The sequence below is a fragment of the Lutra lutra genome, chromosome 1, assembly GCF_902655055.1.
Source record: "Lutra lutra chromosome 1, mLutLut1.2, whole genome shotgun sequence".
Taxonomy (NCBI): Eukaryota; Metazoa; Chordata; class Mammalia; order Carnivora; family Mustelidae; genus Lutra; species Lutra lutra.
In genome coordinates, this window is record NC_062278.1 from 183,132,878 (window position 1) to 183,152,134 (window position 19,257).

The 19,257-nt window shown below is 41.6% G+C and overlaps 1 protein-coding gene across 1 annotated transcript in view; it reads right to left on the bottom strand.

The window, feature by feature from the left end:
- GXYLT2 (glucoside xylosyltransferase 2) overlaps positions 1-19,257 on the bottom strand; it is a 94,922-nt gene that overhangs the window by 54,517 nt on the left and 21,148 nt on the right. The window contains 2 exon segments of the mRNA XM_047746796.1: positions 9,176-9,307; positions 16,927-17,119. Coding sequence (XP_047602752.1) covers positions 9,176-9,307; positions 16,927-17,119 — 325 coding nt within the window.

Consider the following 19,257-nt stretch of genomic DNA (forward strand, 5'->3'; position numbering starts at 1 on the left):
GGGGCCCCTCAAAGGCTGCTGGATTTCAGAGGGCTCTTAGTCATGCTTGATGGAGAGCCTTTTAAATAGGATGCATTGCCCAGCACAGTGTGGGGGCCAACCAGCCTATGGATGTTAGGCAGGTGATTGTCCATCTTCTTGATGAGTTTCACCTCCTCAGCTAGGAAGTGGTTCTCCAGGAAGTCACAGAGGTGGGGGGTCTGCCTGGACAGAATCCAGGGCATGAAGATCCAAAAGGGCCTCCTTCAGGTTCTTCTCTAGAACCAGAAGCCATCTTTGGATGGCTTCTGCATGCCTGGGAAGAGGGCACAGCTGCCACACTGGTTTTTCATTTTCAAGAGATGCTCAGTGCCCTCACCTCTCCTTAGCCAACTTGTGGAAGGAGGGGCCCACGTCTTCCAGAGCCATGTCTTCACAGTGGAAATAGAGGCCCAGAGAGAGACCAGTGTAGGAGGCCAGCTGATGCAAGCTGACCAGGCAGCTGACAGCAGCCTCCACCTCTGTAGAATAATTCTGAAAAACCTGGGAGCTCATGGTTCGTTGGTAATAAGGAAAGAAGCTCAAAATAGGGTATTGGCCGGTCCCAGGGGCAAAGGGTGGCGGAAAAGATGGCTCTAAAGGTTGTGACCAGAAAAAAGATTGGAGGGTGGTCGGAGGGTGAAGAGGCAACCTTGGGTCTGTTCTATCCAAACATTGTTGAAGCAAGACACAGATCTGCAGGACTGCTGGGTGCACTGCTGATTCCACCTTCATTTTTAAAATAGTTTGGCTACAGGGCACCTGGGTGGCTTAGTCGCTTAAGCGTCTGCTTTTGGCTCAGGTCATGATGTCAGGGTCCTGGGATTGAGTCCTGTGTCAGGCTCAGTGGGGAACCTGCTTCTCCCCTGCCTATCGCTCTGCCTACTTATGTTCTTTCTTTCTTTCTCTGTCAAACAAATAAATAAATAAAATCTTTTTTTTTTTCAAATAAATAAATAAAATCTTAAAAAATAAAAAAATAATTTTGCTAGATGTAAGATTTTGGGTAGACAGTTTGCCCCCCACCTTTTGGCACTTCAAATATGTCACCCGATGGCCTTCTGCCCTCCACAAGTATCTGATGAGAAATTTGCTGTTAATCTTAAAGAAGTTCCTTTGTATGTAACAAGTTGTTTTTCTATTTCTGCTTTTAAGACTTTATCTCTTTCAGGATTTTTTATTATGATTTATCTCCATGTGGATCTCTTTGAGTTTATCTTAGAATTCTTTGAACTTTGATGTATACATTGTTTTTCATCAAATTTGCAAGTTTTCAACCATTATTTCTTCAAATAGCTTTTTCCTATTCCTTTCTCTTTCTGCTCTCCTTCTGGCACTCCCATCGTGCATATGCTGTGTGCCTGATGTGTTGCATATTTCTCTCAGTCTCTGTTCAATTTTATTCATTATTTTTCCCTATTCCTTGGATTGAGTGAACTTTATTGATTATCTTCAAATTTACCAATTCTTTCTACTTTAATTTCAAATCAGCTGTGAGGTCCTTTAATGATTTTTCACTTCAATCATTCATTGTACCTTCTAATTCCAGAATTTTCAATTACCTCTTTTTAAAAATAATTTTCATCTCTTTGTTGATATTCTTAATCTCATGAAACACTGTCATCATATCTTACTTTACTTTTTTAATTTAAATTCAATTAGTCAATATATAGTACATCATTAGTTTCAGATGTAGTGTTCAATAATTCATCAGTTGCATATAACACCTAGTGCTCAGCACATCATGAGGCCTCCTTAATTAATTTACTTCTTCAAGCATGGTTTCCTCTTGTTGCATGAACGTATTTATAGTGGCTGCTTTGAAGTCTTTCTATTTGTGTGTGTGTGTGTGTGTTTATATGTGTTAGATTGCTTTTAATTACTGACAGCTGAGGAGGGGTGGGGCCTGTGCAGTGGTGGTGTCACTACCCGCCTCGTCAGACCTTTAGGGACCAGGCCAGTGCCCACAGGTCCTGAGCCCATGCCAGCAGACCCCAGTGTTGTACTCTGTCCCCCAGGGATAAGACCCCAGCAAAGGATGAAATATTTTTCTACTAAATCTGACATCTGGGTCCTATCACAGGCATCTTCTATTGCTTGCATTTTTTTCCCCATGAATGAGTCACACTTTCCTGTTTCTTTGAACGCCTCATACTTCTTTGATGAAAAAACCTGGATAATATATTTAGCATGTTAATAAATGATAGCATGATAATACAGCCTAGGATATGTTAGGTCATATATTTTAGCAACTCCAGCCTACAGGGCTTATTGATGTTGTTTGCTCAAGTATTTGTTCAGCATCTTGTCTGGACTAGTTTAGTGAGGTCCACCCACTGCATGCAGCCTGCGATGTTGTTCCTCAGTGGGTGCAGCTTTGGGCATGCGTACAGTCACCCTGAAATGACAGTGGTTTTATCACCTATCTTTCACTGACACTTTCTCCAATCTTTCTGTTACGCTGTCTGTCGCTGTTGGTATTACACCCAGCTATTAGCCTCCATGAATTGCCAGCTGATTGCTCTATCGTTTTTGAGGCACAAATTGCTTCTCCACCTGCTACAATTAAATTTAGGCTCATTTGCAGGATTAATTTTTAAGGCCAGTCTTTGAACATTGTTCTGCCACCACGAAGGTGCTTTTTGATCTGTCTCTTTCCCTGGTTCTCCTTTATAAATGAACCAGCCTCTGTTTTAGTTTCTTGCTCTCATGAAGCTACCATCTTCCTCTTAATTATGGAAGCTGCAGAACATTGGCCACATTTGCCTGGAACTTAAACTCTGTGATGCAGAGATGAGAACTGCTGATGACCTGGCCCTCCTAAGGCAGTACCATATCCCTCAACGGGGAGTTGGGGAGAAAAGGATCCCTGTATTCTTGACTGAATTGTCTGAAGCTGACCTTCCATCATGCTGAGTTGCAAGGGGGAGAAGGAGGGAGTAAGTTGTGGTTCAAATGTCACAGATTTTCCCTCTTTTTATTTATTTATTTTTAAATTATTTTTATTAACATATAATAGATTCTCCCTCTTTCTTACCAAGTTTTAGTGTATCAGGGAAAAAAACCCAGCATGTCTGACTCCACGTTGCTTCTATCTCCCTTGCTGCTGCGACCTACAGCTTAGAAACTTCTGCTTTAGCCCTGCATGTACGTAGGCATGTTAATCATCAAAGAGATTTTGCTTAGGTCATGATCCGCTAGTATTTCATATTACAGCTAATATTTGCAAAAACTGCTTTCTACCGAAAACCTACCTCACCCAAGGAGATAAGAAAGCACATATAGAATTGACTATGCTATGCTTAATGTTTATAGGAATGACATGATCAGATTCCTGTACACAAAGATCAACTGACCAAGGACAAACAAGTTTTATGACCAGGCATCAGTTACCTTCTGACTCCAACCCCCTTTTGCTTCCCCTGCTTTGCTAACATAAAAGAAACTTGAATTTCATGCTAAGGGGAGAAGGTTGTTTAGGATAATAGTCTGTATCTCCTTGGTTTGCCACATTTCCAGATAAAGTCACTTTCTTTACCCCAACATCGTGCCTCTAGACTTGTCATGCAATTGAGTAGAACAAGCTTAGACTTGGTTACATTACATTTTCTTGAATAATCTGTTTCCTCGTTTGCTTAGGCCCTTAGCACAATGTCCAAAGAGTCTAGATAATTGTTTTAAAAATAATTTTCACCAGGGTTGCCTGGGTGGCTCAGTTGGTTAAGTGTCTGACTCTTGGTTTCAGCTCAGGTCATGATCTCAGGGCCATGAGATTGAGCCACATGTCAGGTACACGCCCAGTGTGGAGTCTGCTTGAGATTCTTTCTCCCTTCCACTCCCTCCTCCACTTCCTCCTTCCACTCATGTTCTCTCTCTCTTAAATGAATGAATGAATGAATGAATGAGTAAATAAAATCCTTAAAAAAATGATTTTCACCAGTTCTACCTGTCTTGCTGGGGAGCATTTCCACAGAGCTCTTCTGCCACCATTTTGTAAATAGCCACCCTTCCCAGTATTTTTTCTGCTAAACTAAGCTTCTAGACTTTGGATCTCAGGTTGCTTCAAGCAATCATTATGTTCCTGGAGTGAGCCTTGCAAGGAACAGAGGGAGGGACACGGAGAGCCTGGGTGACATCACGGGAGTCCCTGGATCAGCCCTACACTTGGGATCATCTGGACTTCACCGTCAGATAAGCCAAAAAGTTTCCTTTTTTCCTTAGCTAGTTGAAATTGAGTTTCTTACATGTAACTAAGAGTTGTAACTAATATCCTGAATGTCAAACCTTTAATAATGTGTGAGTAAATGATAAGGACTTTGGAAAGCTTGTTCAACAAAATTGGTATCTAGGGTCATTTTTATATGACCTTTTTGATAGCTCACCTTGTCCCAATAATTTATGGCTTCTTGATGCTTAATGAAATATAGAGACATCATTTATGGTGATTCTAATAGATGTTCTTCTTAATAAAGATTTTTAATATGTTCCTATACATCTGTCAATATTTGTTGACATCTAAAGGGTTGGTTCCAAGGAAGACTCAATGTTGACTGCTAATGCTGAGTTATAATATTAAGAATAGTATAGACGCCTGACCTTAATTATAGAAAGTTCTTATAAGTCAGGTAATCTCTCTTTTCCATTAGCCTGTAGCTGATTCATTAGAATATCTCTTGTAAGCATATCGTTTTCCAAATATTGGAGCTAGTTACAAACCTCTTTAAACAAACTATAAGTGGAAAAAGGGAAGATTATGTATTGTTACTTGTTTTTTTAAGAGAAAGATCTGTGTATTCATTCTTCTCTGCAGAAAGTTTTTTTTTTTTTTAAGATTTTATTTATGTATTTATTTCTCAGAGAGCAAGAGTGTGCAAGCGCACAGGCAGGCAGAACGGCAGGCAGAGGCAGAGAGAGAAGCAGGCTCCCGGACGAGCAGAGAGCCCGATGTGGGACAAAATCCCAGGACCCTGGGATCATGACCTGAGCCGAAGGCGGTGGCTTAACCGACTGAGCCATCCAGGCACCCTTGTTACTCTTTTTAAAAAAAGATTTATTTTATTTATTTGAGGTTGGGGGAAAGTAAGGAGGGGCAGAGAAGGAGAGAGAGTCCCACACTGAGTGCAGAGCCCAATGTGGGGCTCAATCTCACGACCCTAAGATTACCCCCTGAGCTGAAACCAAGAGTTAGCACTTAACTGACTGCACCACCCACTCACCCCTATATATTGTTATTCTTGATGAGATGAAGAAAATCTAGGTAATCTAAGATTTTTATTTACTTGGTAGGATATTCCTTTGAAATAGTAAAAGATGGGTTGAGTTTGTTAGAAATACAGAAATATCCAGAGAAGTCTGGGATAATTTATAGGTCAGGGCTGTAAGCAATTTTATCCTACCTCTCAGGTCAATATTCTTCCCTAATTCCTTCCTTTGAGATAGATGCTTATGGCACGTGTTGGAAACAGAAAAAACATCAGACATTATTATAATATTGGCATTTATCAAAACTTGGTTTAAAAAGGCCTTTCTCGGGGCACCTGGGTGGCTCAGTGGGTTAAAGCCTCTGCCTTTGGCTCAGGTCATGATCCCAGAGTCCTAGGATGGAGCCCCACATTGGGGGGGGGGTGTCTCTGCTCAGCAGGGAGCCTGCTTCCTCCTCTCTCTCTGTCTGCCTGCCTCTCTGCCTACTTGTGATTTCTCTCTGTCGAAAAAAATAAATAAAATCTTTTAAAAAAATAAAAAATAAAAAGGCCTTTCTCCCTGGGTAAGACTTACAAAGCACCTTAACCTAATGTATATTTCCATACTGGGTGCTGCTTGCCAGTAAAGTCTCTGAAGATTCTGCAATTCAGTGATCTTGGTCATGTTTGGGATATCTCTAGGATTCCAGGAAAACCACAATTAGTGGTTTTTGGAATCAAGGTGGCAAGTGTGTAACAAAATGTATAGATCCATCAAAAAAATCTCACTACTTCCAATTAAATGGGAGAGAGGTGAGGTGAATTCATGACACTCAATTATTTTTACAATAGTGAAAGCTTTATGGCTGTTACTAAAGAAAAGGGGAAAAGTACCCCAGAATAAATTTTTTTTTAAGATTTTATTTATTTATTTGACAGAGATCACAAGCAGGCAGAGAGAGAGAAAGGGAAGCAGACTCCCTGCTGAGCAGAGAGCCGATGTGGGGCTTGATCCCAGGGCCCTGAGATCATGACCTGAGCCAATGACAGCGGCTTAACCCACTGAGACACCCAGGCACCACCCCCCAGAATAAATTTTAATGAACAGATTTGATTTGTTTGTAATCAGCAGATTGTTTTAAATACTTTAAGCTTCTGAGTTACCCGAGAGCAGTATGCATCTTAGAGAGCTTACAAGCCATCTGTAGTTTACTTTGCACTAATAATGGTCCTGCTCTTTGGACCATTATTCACAGAAATAGAAAATTAAATGTCCACTGGTTTCTAGGACTTCATAAATCATGAATTGGTAGGATCTGAGTTCCACTAATTGTACTTGAGAATCTAATACGCTTGAGTTGCAGACTTGTACTCTGATCTTATTCTGATAGTAAAATCTTATGTGAGAAGGGTTTTTTCTTTTTTCTTTTTTTCTTACAGGCTTGGGGTAGATGAGAATATGGGTGAGATTGTGGCCTGCAATCGACTGACCCATCACTTGCTAGAATGTTTGCATTTTGGGATCTCCATATTCACTCTGCTGCCTCAGCAGAATATTTGAGTTGGTTCTACAGAGATGAATTTCAAGGAAAACATCACCTAGACTTTATTTCAAATTACCCTGAGGATCAATATATTCTACTGAAGCCCAAAAATGCTATGTTCATAATCTGCTGTTATGATATATGACTCGGAGAAGGTAAATGTCCTGTCAACTTCAATCTCTCTTTATTATTTTTAGGGAGGGCTAGTTTCCATTATCAAAAGCAGATAAGGAATGCCAGCAATCATTTGTCATTCAAAATGGAACACTTACTTAGCTGTGAATGAATGGAAACGATCATGTGGTAAGTTTGTTTTTTTACTAGGTGGTGATAAAGTCACAACTCAAGGTCAGGGAACATTCAAATGTGGTTCTACTGGGTTGCTTATATTTTTTGGATAGGATGGAAAGAAAATTCTGCAATAGTAGCTTTGGTTTTTGAATACATTTTTCCCTCTAAAACAGAGACAAGAAGAAACCTGACATTTTTTCTCATCTTCTGAAATGGTAACTAAGTTTTTTATCTTCCACCTACAGATTTTTAGTTCCAGTTTGAGGTAGTCTGTCCTTACCTACACTTTTTTTTTTTTTTTTTTAATTTTTTTTTTTTTTTTAAGATTTTATTTATTTATTTGACAGAGAGAAATCACAAGTAGGCAGAGAGGCAGGCAGAGAGAGAGGAGGAAGCAGGCTCCCTGCTGAGCAGAAAGCCGACGCGGGGCTCGAACCCAGGACCTGGGATCATGACCTGAGCCGAAGGCAGCGGCTTAACCCACTGAGCCACCCAGGCGCCCCCTTACCTACACTTTTATGAAATGACTCCCATCTCACATGATGGTCTGTGGTGTGTGACAGACAGGTCACTTAATGAGTGAGTAAGCCTGTGCGGAGGTCTTCTCACAGGTTCTGGGTAGGAAATGCTAAAATGGCCATTTGCCATTTAGGGTTTGAAACTAACAGATGGTAAGACTTCTCCACATAGCCATCTCCCAGGCACCTCAAAATAAAAATATGACCCAAGTTAAACTCACCTCATTCCATGAAAACAGTCTTTTCCATCTCTCCAAAGATCACCATCCATTGAGTAGGATGAACCCTAACAAACTGCCTTTTTCCATAGCTCATAAATAGCTGAATATTGGCAATTTTAAACAGATCAGCCTTACTAGTTGCTCAGGTCAGAGACCTGGGGGAAATCCTTCTCACCTCACTCTACTTCCAACTCTGACAGCAAGCCAATCATGAGGACTGGTAAATTCTCTTTCTCAGGCAGGTTCTGAATCCATCTTTAAGGCCCTCAACATATCCATATAATCAGTAATTGGCCTAGTGATTCCACTGTCCACACTGCAATGAATAGGGTGTCCTCTTTAAAACACAAGCCAGATCATCCCAGTTACATACTAGAAATCAGTCAATGGCTTCTCAATGCCCTTAACACAAAGACCAAACAATCCAACCCCTGCTGACCTCTTTAATCCCACATCACCCTATTTTCTGGTTACTCTACCTTCTTTTATTTTCTTAAGGATGTTCCTTTCCAACTCATGGCCTTTGAACGTATTGTTCCATCTGCTTGGTACTCTCTTCTCTCTCATTACTAACCAGGCCCTTATCACTCAGTGATCCCTGCTTCTTCTGAAGGATCCTTCTTGTCAAGGATGTTGGGAGACTGGCACATTCATGCCTCAGCATAAATGCCATGTCCCCAAAGAACCTTCTATGACCTCTCACTCACCAGCGTGGAACCCCAAATTACATATGCCCACGAGACTTCAACACAGATCATACTTCCAATTACCTATTCAATGCTAGGCTCAAACTCCAAGGGAGCAAAGCTGTGACTGACTTGTTTGCTGCCATATTGGTATCACTAACCCAAGGCCTAGAACCTATTCTAGAACCTAGAATCTATCTTCAGTGATTTTTCTACTTAGGATTTTTAAAAAGGTAACACAAATGTTTAATTAAAAAATTCAAAACTGAGAGTCTGAACCAGAACTCTGGACTGTTTTTGAATTATCCCCTAACATGGCTACATCTGGTAATAGTTATTGTTACCAGAGAATAATCATCAAAGCTACCATTTATTGAGGGCCAACTATGTGTCAAACCTCTGGAGGAACATGAGGACTAGTGAAGGTGGGGGATTTACTGAGGTTCAGACAGCTCATAAAGGTGAAACAAAGTCACAAAGACCCATAATCCAAGACATGCTTTGGATGCTCTCAGTCCCTCAATCTTTGGGACAGACAACTTCTTGAACACAAGAATCCCCTATACCGGAACACTAAGAGAATCAACTGCAGAATCCAAGATAAACACATTTTCAGCTCTAAGTAAAATGTTTTTAGACACACACCAGTTAATTTCACCATGTTTCCAAGAACAATCCTCTCCCGAGCAGCATTTTAGTAAAAGCTCGTGTTCCTACCGGAAGAAAGAGTCTCTGAGCAGCACAGGGTTTGAATAATTTCTTCCATTCCTGAGGGTTTCCAACCGAAAACGTGATGGGGTAGATTCTGTGCTCAAACTTCTTTGTATACGAGTCAGGCCACTGTCGTAACTAAAAAACAAGCAAGACAAGGGGAGGGTGATTAGGCCCCAGAGATATGGAAAACACCTGAAGCTTCTGGATGTTCAAGTGGAAATTATTCAGGCACCTTACACAGAATGTCTAACTTCACCACCATGATTAATGCTCAATGAATGAAAGACTATGGCTAGAATTAAAAAAAATAACATCCAGAGTTTTCAAGGATGTTGGGAGACTGGCACATAAACAGCACAAGGGGAGTGTAAATTTGAATAAACTTCCAAGAGGGAAATTTGAAATTGGGAACAACAAACCCCAAAAGATAAAGGCACAAGATTTTCAACAAAGTCTCATTTGTAATTAAGAAAAAAAAAAAAAAAACCTTTGTGAACAAACTAAATGCTCAATAGTTAGGAACTGGGAAAATTAATTATTATGGAACTATACAATAGACTATTGTAATAGTTAAAATAAAGTAGATCTATATGTGCTGATAAGGAAAAATGTTTATTATAAAAAACCTTTTATTATAAAATTTATGTTTAAATAAATAAGTTTATTAAGAATTTTGTTATAAAATTTGTTATAAAGATGTTTATTATTAAAAATAAAAAATAAAATGCAAAAGATTTTATAATGTTTCTGTCTTAAAGGAAAAATATATGCACATATATTTTATATGGAGAGAAAAATCTCAACAGATAGACACTAAACTGATTTTTGGGTTTTTTTTTAAGACTTTATTTATTATTTGTGCCCAAGCTCAAGCTTGTGTTTGAGAGAGAGAGAGAGCACGAGCATGGGGAGCAGCAGGCAGAGGGAGGGGGAGAAGCAGACTCCCCACTGAGCAGGCAGCCCAACGTGGGGCTTCATCCGAGGACCCCAGGACCATGACCTGAGCAGAAGGCAGACACTTAACCAACTGAGCCATCCAGGTGTCCCTGATGCTAAACTGTTAAAAGTAGACACCTGTGGAAGTGGTGGTGGTGGTGGTGTCATTTTCTAAGTTTATATTTCTGTGTTCTTTTAAAATTTTCCAGTGAGTATATTTACTTTGCATATGTTAATATCAATAACAAAATTAATTTATGAGTTTTATTTTTTAGAGCAGTTTTATGCTTACAGGAAAATTGAGCAGGAAGCACAGAGTTCCCATCTGCCCTCCCCCCGACCCCTGCACTTTCCCCTGTTACCTATGTCTTGCATTACTGTGGTATGTTTGTTAAAACTGATGAACCAATATCAATATATTAATGAGTAAAATCCATAACTTACATTAGGTTTCATTCTTTGAGTTGTACATTCTATGGATTTTGACAGATGTATAATGTCAGGTATCTACCATTACAGAGTAGTTTCAGCACCCCAGATATCTCCTCCGTTCCACCTATTCACCCCTTCCTCCTTCCCTCCCACTGAATTCTTACAACCACTAATTATCTTGCTGTCTCTTAGTTTTGCCCTTTCCAGAATGTCATATAGTGGGAATCAGAGAGTATAAAGCCTATTCAGATTGGCTTCCTATACAAGAAATATGCACTGAAGTCTCCTCCATGTCTTTTGGTGGATGGGTACCTCATTTATTTTTTATCACCGAATAATATTCCCTTGTATGGATATACAATGGTTTGTTTATACATTTACCCATAGAAGGGTATCATGGTTGCTTTCAGTTTGGGGTGATTACAAATAAAGCTGCATAAACATTGATGTGTAGTTTTTGTGCGGACAACTTTTCAGCTCCTCTAGGTAAATACCAAAGAGTGCGATAGCTGGACTGTATGGTTGGTCTACAGTTAGGTTTTTTAAGAATGTGTCAAGCTGCTCTCCAAAGCGGCTGTAGCATCTTGCATTCCCACAGTGACGAGTGAGATTTTCTCTTGCCACACACCCTCAGCAGCATGTTGTGGATTTTAGCCATTCTAATAGGTGTGTAGTGGTATCTCATTGTTTTCCTCTGCAGTTCCCCAATAATGTGTGATGTGGAGTCTCCTTCTGTACACTTATCTGCCATCTGTGTATCTTCTTACATTTTCGAGTTAATGTTTCCCCATGGACACAAAAGTCCTACTTGTAAGAAAAAATTCCCAAAGTCCACTCACATTTATGGCAAGGTTGTTTATCATAATGTTGTCTGTAACAGAGCAAAGTTAGAAACAACCTAAACAGCAATTTGGTTAAATAAGCTCCAAGGAATGTCTACATGACAGAATGTGACATCGTACAGGAAGGGTTTGCTGACCGTTGGTAGGACAAGAACTAAATCCAGCCTGCTATGAAAACCACACAAGCCAAGAATGATTAGACACTTTTAAATAGCTGAAAAAAGTAAAAACAAGAGTAATATTTTGTGACATTTATAAGTCACATGAGACTTGAATTTCAGAGTCCATAAATAAAAGTTTTATTGGAACAATGTCACACTTAATTGTGTACATATTTCTATGGCTGCTTTCACACTCAATGTCAGAATTGAGTAGCTACAAGACCACACAGAAAAAGCTGGACAACCCCAGTTTTAGAAGAAATTTAGTAATATAAGACTTAGTGATATAAAAGGGAATATAGAAGATGATCCTATTTTTGATATTCATACAAAAAGAAAAGGAATATAAGTAAATCTACCAATATTACTCTCCCTGACCATTAGGATGGTTGATTTTTTAAATTTATAATTTCATGACTTTTTTTTGCACTGTACATATATTGCTTATACAGTCACATAAAAATGTTTGAAGAAACATACCACTGATCATGCTTTAAATTTGCAACTTTGAGATGGATATATGAGAGAGAAATCTCAGAAGGAGAAAGAGGAGGAGTGACAAAGTATTTGATAACTAATTTATGAAGGCCCACTCTCTGATCAGAACCCCCACCAGGCACAAATACTGGCACACCTGCACTGACTCATCAGAACCGACACTGGCTGTACACAGAGCGACAACACTGACCCATCAGAATGGACACCAGGGACAAATATTCAGTCCAAATGTGCCTTGCCACAGCAGCCCAAAATCAGCCCTCGAAGGAGAATGGGAAGGTCCTGGAGGTCTACTGGTTTCCCTGACTCTTTGATCTCCCAGAAGGGTTTATCTGCCTTTGCCAATCTGTGTCTTTTAACTGGAATGTTCAGTCCATTTACATTTGTTTCAATGCTCGTGTTTGAATAGTATACCAGCTCCAGCCGCAAGTTCTCCTTGATACCTTTCCTATGGCAGAGGACACACACACACACACACACAGGATGTTGCCATCCCGCTGGCCCCACCCATCACCAGAATGGATTGGTGGTCACCCCCCTTTGGTGTCCCACTTTTCCCACTTTTTTTGGCACAGATGCGCCAAACCTCAAGCACATGTCTGATTCCCGAGCTGCCAGGAGCCGCTAGGAAATCAACCAGCTGGCATTTGCAGCTCCTATATTGAGAGATGACAAAAATAAATGAGACTCCAAAATATTAAACATTATACTTGGTAAATAGCTCCAGACATACTGTATTTACATGGCTTAAAAATTAAAAAATTCTCCTTAAAAAGAGTACAATTCACCCACAAAGCAGTTTCCAGAGGAATCATGAGGTCAGCTGGCACTTTGTTTTGTTTTTACAAAACAAAGATACGTGGCCTTGAGCTTTGCAGGAAGTTATCAAAAGAAACTGGATATTCGCACAATGCTTCAGGGTTGGAAGTAAGACCCTTGCGAAGGGTGGCAGACCCTGCCTCTCCATACCAGCACCTCCTGTGACTACATAAAAACCACCTGGTCCTGCCCTTCTATTTTCAAGCTAACAAGGTACAGGAGATGTTCCAAAGAATCTCTGTGGAATGAAAGAATAAACAGATCATGTGATTCAGCCTCACAAGTATGCTCTGCAGTAACAGAGCAAGGATCATTCTGTCCTTCGGTACTGATGAAACAACCAAAACTAAGGAAAGTTCTGTGACTTCCATAAGAGACAAGGTTTTATACCTAAACTTTTTATCTAGAATCCCTGCATGGGAAGGGACGAGGCCAGATGCCCTGCCTGTCTTTTAACACCTTGTTACAATTTCCTTTGTTGGTTGAGCTCCACTGATCTAACAAAGACCGGAGGAAAGGAGCCATCACAGGGATAAAGTCACCAGAGCGATTCAAATGATTTTTCAAATTCAATGATTCTCCCATACAATTTAGTTCCCAATTTATAATGTGCCAATTACCATGGCTTATAGCAAATTACCCCCAAACTTAGCAGTATAAAACGACCATCTATTAAGCTCATAGATTCCATGGATCAGGAATTTGGACAAGGCATAGAAGGTGGCGGCGGGGGGAGGTGCGGGGGGGTGGCTTACACTGCTGCATGATGTCTGGGCCTCGGCTAGAAGCTTCAAAGCCTAAAGGCTGGAATCATCTGAATGCCAGTCCATTCACATGTGTGCCAACTAAGGCCAGCTAGGGACTAGGGACCTCAGCTCTTCTCTGAGTGGGTCTCTCCATACGATCTCTCCGAATGGGCTAGTGTGGGCTCACTCACCACATGCTGGCCAGGTTCCTGGGGCAGGCATTCCATGAAAGCCAGCAGAAGCTATGCTCTTTCCATTCTCTAGCCTCAAATGTCACGTGAACATTCTATGTAGCATACTCTATTTTATATATACATACAGATGATGTATATAGAGGCATAAGTATTGGCTATTACCTTTTAACAAATTATCCCCAAAACTTAGTGGATCGAAACCACGGAAATGTATTCTTTCATGTACTTTCTTAGGGTCAAAAATCTGTAAGCTGGGTTGCTCTGGCTCAGTGGCTTTCATGAGGGTGTTGTCCAACTACTGGCTGGGGTCACAGTCCTCTGAAGGCTGGGCGGGACAGGAGGTTCTGTCTCCAAGCTAACTTCCATGAGTGTCACAAGAAGCCCTGATTCCTTACCAGGAAGGCCTCTCCAAGGGGTGCTCTGACATGAAAGCGGCTTACCCCACAGCAGGTGATCCAGGAAAGAAAGTGAGTGCAGGCAAGATAGGAAGCGTGGTGCCTTTTTAAACGTTAATCACAGAACTGACATAGTATTGCGTCTTTCCCATGCTGCTGGTCACACAGGCCAACCCTTGGGACAGCGAAGGAGGGAAGCATGCCAGGGTGTGAATAACAGAAGGTGGGGCCACTGAGAGCTTCTTTGGAAAATACATTCTGCCTCATACACATAGTTATACACACACATCTTCCTTCCCCTCACCTTCTTTAAGTTCAAATCTGTTTTGTTCGGCTCCATCCTCCTGTCCCAGCCTCTAGCACCCAGTGGGTACTCAATTAATACTTGCTAGATGGATATTGGGCAACACATTGCTAAGGTTCGTCCACAGCCGGTTTCCTCCCTTCCTGCACACTGAGCACTTCTCAGCTTCTTGCCATTGGTTGAGCCTTGTGACTGCTTCCGGGCAGTTCAATGCGAATGGGAAAGACTTGTGTCACTGTCAAGTTGAGGGAGTGAAATGCACAGTCGTGAGCCACTTGTCTCTCTCTTTCCTGCATGGCATCCCAAGAACTTCAGAGGCCAAGTGTTCCAGCAGGTGCAACGCAAAGCATGAACAGTCTTGGGGCACATGGCTGGTGTAGCTGAGAGGACATGCCACTCTTGACCTCAGGGTTGTGAGATCAAACCCCACGCTGGGTGTAGAGATTACCAAAAACAATTAAAAAAAATTTAAAAAAAAAAGCATGAATAATCTTTGTCATCTTCAGTCCCAGACCTAAGAGCCTGTGTGAGACAAGCAGCAGGCACGTGGAAAGTGTCTGAGGTTTTCGGGAGGTGTTAAGGTAGCCTGACCTAGCCTATCCTGATTCCAGAGATCTTAGCTCTTCTATCAGTGTTGCTCGCTTCAAGTTACAGACAGGGAAGCCGAAGCTCTGAGAGACCACAAGGCTTGCCTGAGATCAAGTAGCAAGCATACAGGGGAGCTGAGTTTCTCAGATGAGTCTTCTATCTGCTAGCTGCAGAGGTAGAATGGCACACTGGTTAAGCAGGTGGAGGTTTGACGCTGTGACCTTGAGCTGACACCTATGAACAAATCACTAAAACTCTGCAAAAGAGGGACATGATTGCTGCCTTCTGGTGAGAGTTAAGGAGTGGTAAATTATAAATCAGAAGCCCTTGATAAATGGTAATTATCATTGCCATCTCCTTTCAACCACAGCTGCAGAGAAGCAAACCATGTGTGTGCCAACCTCTTCCCTTTCCTTTGACTCAGATCTTTTTTCAAGGCATTTTCCAATCAATTTCAAAGCTTTGAGACTATTTGGCTTCTCCTGGTGAAGATGTCAAGGGGATAGTTTTCTTCAGAAAACGCAACCCATTTTCTAGCTTTCTGTTAGTAGCCTTTCTCTGCCCAACAGGCTTCTTTTGGCCTTTCTCATTAGTGTAGCCAGCCTGGGGACAGGAGGGGGCCCTGCTGACACAAGTCAGTGGATACGAAACGAACCACGTCTCACTCTGCCAGCACACAGGCCTTACCATAAGGGCAAACGTCCAAGACAAAGCAAAGTTTGGTTTACAAACTCTAAACTCAAAACTCTGCAAACTTCCCAGTCCCGAGACTGGGGAGAAGAGGTATTTCTAAAGCTCTCCTCAGGAACTGGTTAAAAAAAAAAAAAAAAATCAGTCCTTGTTTCTCAGTAGAGGAACAGTCAACTGAACAGGGATCCAACCCATAATAAAATACTATACAGTCACCAGAAAAGATAAGGTGAGGACATCTGAGACCTGACCTGGAACAATCCTGACAATACGGTTTTAAGGTAGGAAAACCAAGTTCAGGTGGACACAAAGAGAACAAGCTTGATTTTATAAAAGAAATACAGGGGCGCCTGGCTGGCTCAGCCGGTTAAGTGTCTGCCTTCAGCTCAGGTCATGATCCTGGGGTGTTGGGATCGAGCCCCACATAGGGCTCCCTACTCAGGAGGGGGCCTGCTTCTCCCTCTCCCTCTGCTCCTCCCCGCTGTGCATGCATGCTCTCTCTCTTTCTCTGTCTCAAATAAATTTTAAAAATCTTTTTAAAAAATAAAAGAAATACATTTTAGTCTGGGCACATATTACCTGTGTGTTATACAGGTATATGTTTATACAAACAAATACACATTTACACACATATACATGCATCCATACAGATAATTACACACACAAATACACATCTGCAAATGAAAAAAATATGGAAGAATAACTCAAAATAGCTAACTCAGATAGTTTCTTGTGTGGGACTGAGGGTACCAAGGACACCTACCTTTTAATGTACAGCATATGTATCATTTGAATTTATTTTAATGAACGTTTATTACTTGTCATTCAAAAAACCTATATAAAGGAGATTTGTAGATGGCTACCCATCCCCTACATGAGAGCCATGTTAATTACACCAGAGGGCTCAAGCCCTGGGTCAAGTGCTTCGAGTGCGTCATCTCATAGAACCCTTACAATATCTCTGCAAGGTAGGCATAAGTATCCCTAAAGGATCCATGATAACAGTAAGGCTCAGAGTCGAGTGTATGGCCACACAGCGGAGTAAAACTCGAAGGTCAGCGAATCTCATTAGCGAAGGGGGATATGCATTTCCCACAATGCAGTCTGTCTGCACTAGTAACTATGGCACTGCCATTTCCACAAATTTACCTGCTTATCAAACTCGGGCTTCAGAGAGTCTTCTGTGAAGATGTGAAACTGGATCTTCCTGTGGCTAAAGAGTACAGCGGATTTGAGCATGACCAGGGTCTCCTCCAGACGATTGCCACAGGCCACCACAGCCAAATGGATCCAGAGCTCCGGAGGCAGCACGGCCTGAAAACTCCTGAGTTCTCCAGGCCTCCTAGGAAGAAGCAAAACAGTTAAAGCTATTAATAAATTCATAAAATTAAAAACAAAACAAAACAAAACACCCAGCTAGTGAATAGTTGGAACATTTCAAAACATGAACAGGCACAATCTGTTATAATTTATAAAGTGATAAGCATTTTGACAATTCTTCCTGCTTGGAGAAAAATACCATTTATTCCCATATTTATGCTGGCAATAGCAGGATGAGTCACTGTTTGGATGGCCATAGGTGTCTGAGACTTTTTCTGCCTCACTCAGCTGTCGAGTGCCTGCTGGCTGCCGAATGGCCCGTGTATGGAAATAGTATTGCTAAACTTCCAACAGCTGACAAAGGGGCTGTGCTGCTCACGCTCACTTGGGCCACGCAAATTAGATTTGAATGCAACATGAACAAGACGAGGGTGGGTTGTGGCTTTCCCATGTGAAACAAGCAACATGATATTCCCATCATCTGGATGGTTTTAGGTTGCGGTGGAATGCATGACCACTGCACCAAAGGAAAATCATGCGAGTCTGGGAGGTGAGCAGAGAAAATAACATGTGTGCCTCCGTCATATCTTGGGAGAGTCTTGAGAAACAGGTGTTAATCCTAACTGTCTCACTCAAAATTGCTGAGGTGGTAGGTTTGAAATTCGGCTTCCAGTATGTAAGTTGTGTTAATGAGAAACAGGCAGGAGAGGAGGCAGGTTAAGCTGAAAATGACCAAGGTATCAAATACTGAGTCAACAGCTGAGAGGGGAATAGGGTCCAAGAGTCCAGAATCATCATCCAGCTATTTCCTCGTAATAAAAGATTTGTTCCAGACAAGGAGATGCAGCCAAGCCTCAAACACACCACTGAGAGACATTTGCAGGCAAGTTGGAAGGAGTTGGCCTGGAAAAGGTGCCCTGAGACGAATGAAACTAATTTACTTGCACAAAAGACTTGGAGGCCAGGGAAACTTGGACATGGAATGTTACCTTCCTTCCAAAACCTTCCAGTCCAATCAGTGCACTGCTCCATTATCCGCTGCTCTGTTGAATAATGGCAGTCTTGCTCCAGAGTGCTCTCACCAGGAGGTAGGTGAAGAGGTGGGTGGAGCACGTCGGACAGCTTTCCGATTTGATCACTTCAGAGCGCGCTTAGTGGATTCCGCTGACTTCACAGATCACAGAATAACCTTAGAGGTGTCCCAAGTATTTCCTGAAGTTGTCTGACTTTCTCCACCCACCTGTGCTACCCAACGAAGCCACCAGCTTCTCTCGCCTCAACCACTGTGATGGCTCCCTATATGGGCCACCTGCCTCCAGTCTTATTCTTTAACTCTCACCCTCTGATTTCTTCTTATTGGCACCAGAGTGATGTTCTTCTTTTTTTCTTTTAATTTTTAATATTTTTAATTAACATATAATGTATTATTAGTCCCAGGGGTACAGGTCTGTGAATCGCCAGGTTTACACACTTCACAGCACTCACCATAGCACATACCTTCCCCAATGTCCATAACCCCACCAGCCTCTCCCTCCCCCTCTCCCCCCAGCAACCCTCAGTTTGTTTTGTGAGATTAAGAGTCTCTTATGGTTTGTCTCCCTCCCGATCCCATCTTGTTTCATTTATTCTTTTCCTACCCCCCCCAACCCCCCCCATGTAGCCTCTCGACTTCCTCATATCAGGGAGATCATATGATAGTTGTCTTTCTCTGATTGACTTATTTCTCTAAGCATAATACCCTCTAGTTCCATCCACATCATCGCAAATGGCAAGATTTCATTTCTTTTGATGGCTGCATAGTATTCCATTGTATATATATATATGCCACCTCTTCTTTATCCATTCATCTGTTGATGGACATCTAGGTTCTTTCCACAGTTTGGCTATTGTGGACATTGTTGCTGTAAACATTCGGGGGCACATGTCCCTTCGGATCACTACATTTGTATCTTTAGGGTAAATACCCAGTAGTGTGATTGCTGGGTCATAGGGTAGCTCTATTTTCAACTTTTTGAGGAACCTCCATGCTGTTTTCCAGAGTGGTTGCACCACCTTGCATTCCCACCAACAGTATAGGAGGGTTCCCCTTTCTCTGCATCCTCGCCAGCATCTGTCAGAGTGAAGTTCTTCTAAAATGCAAATCAGAATGTGTTATTCTTT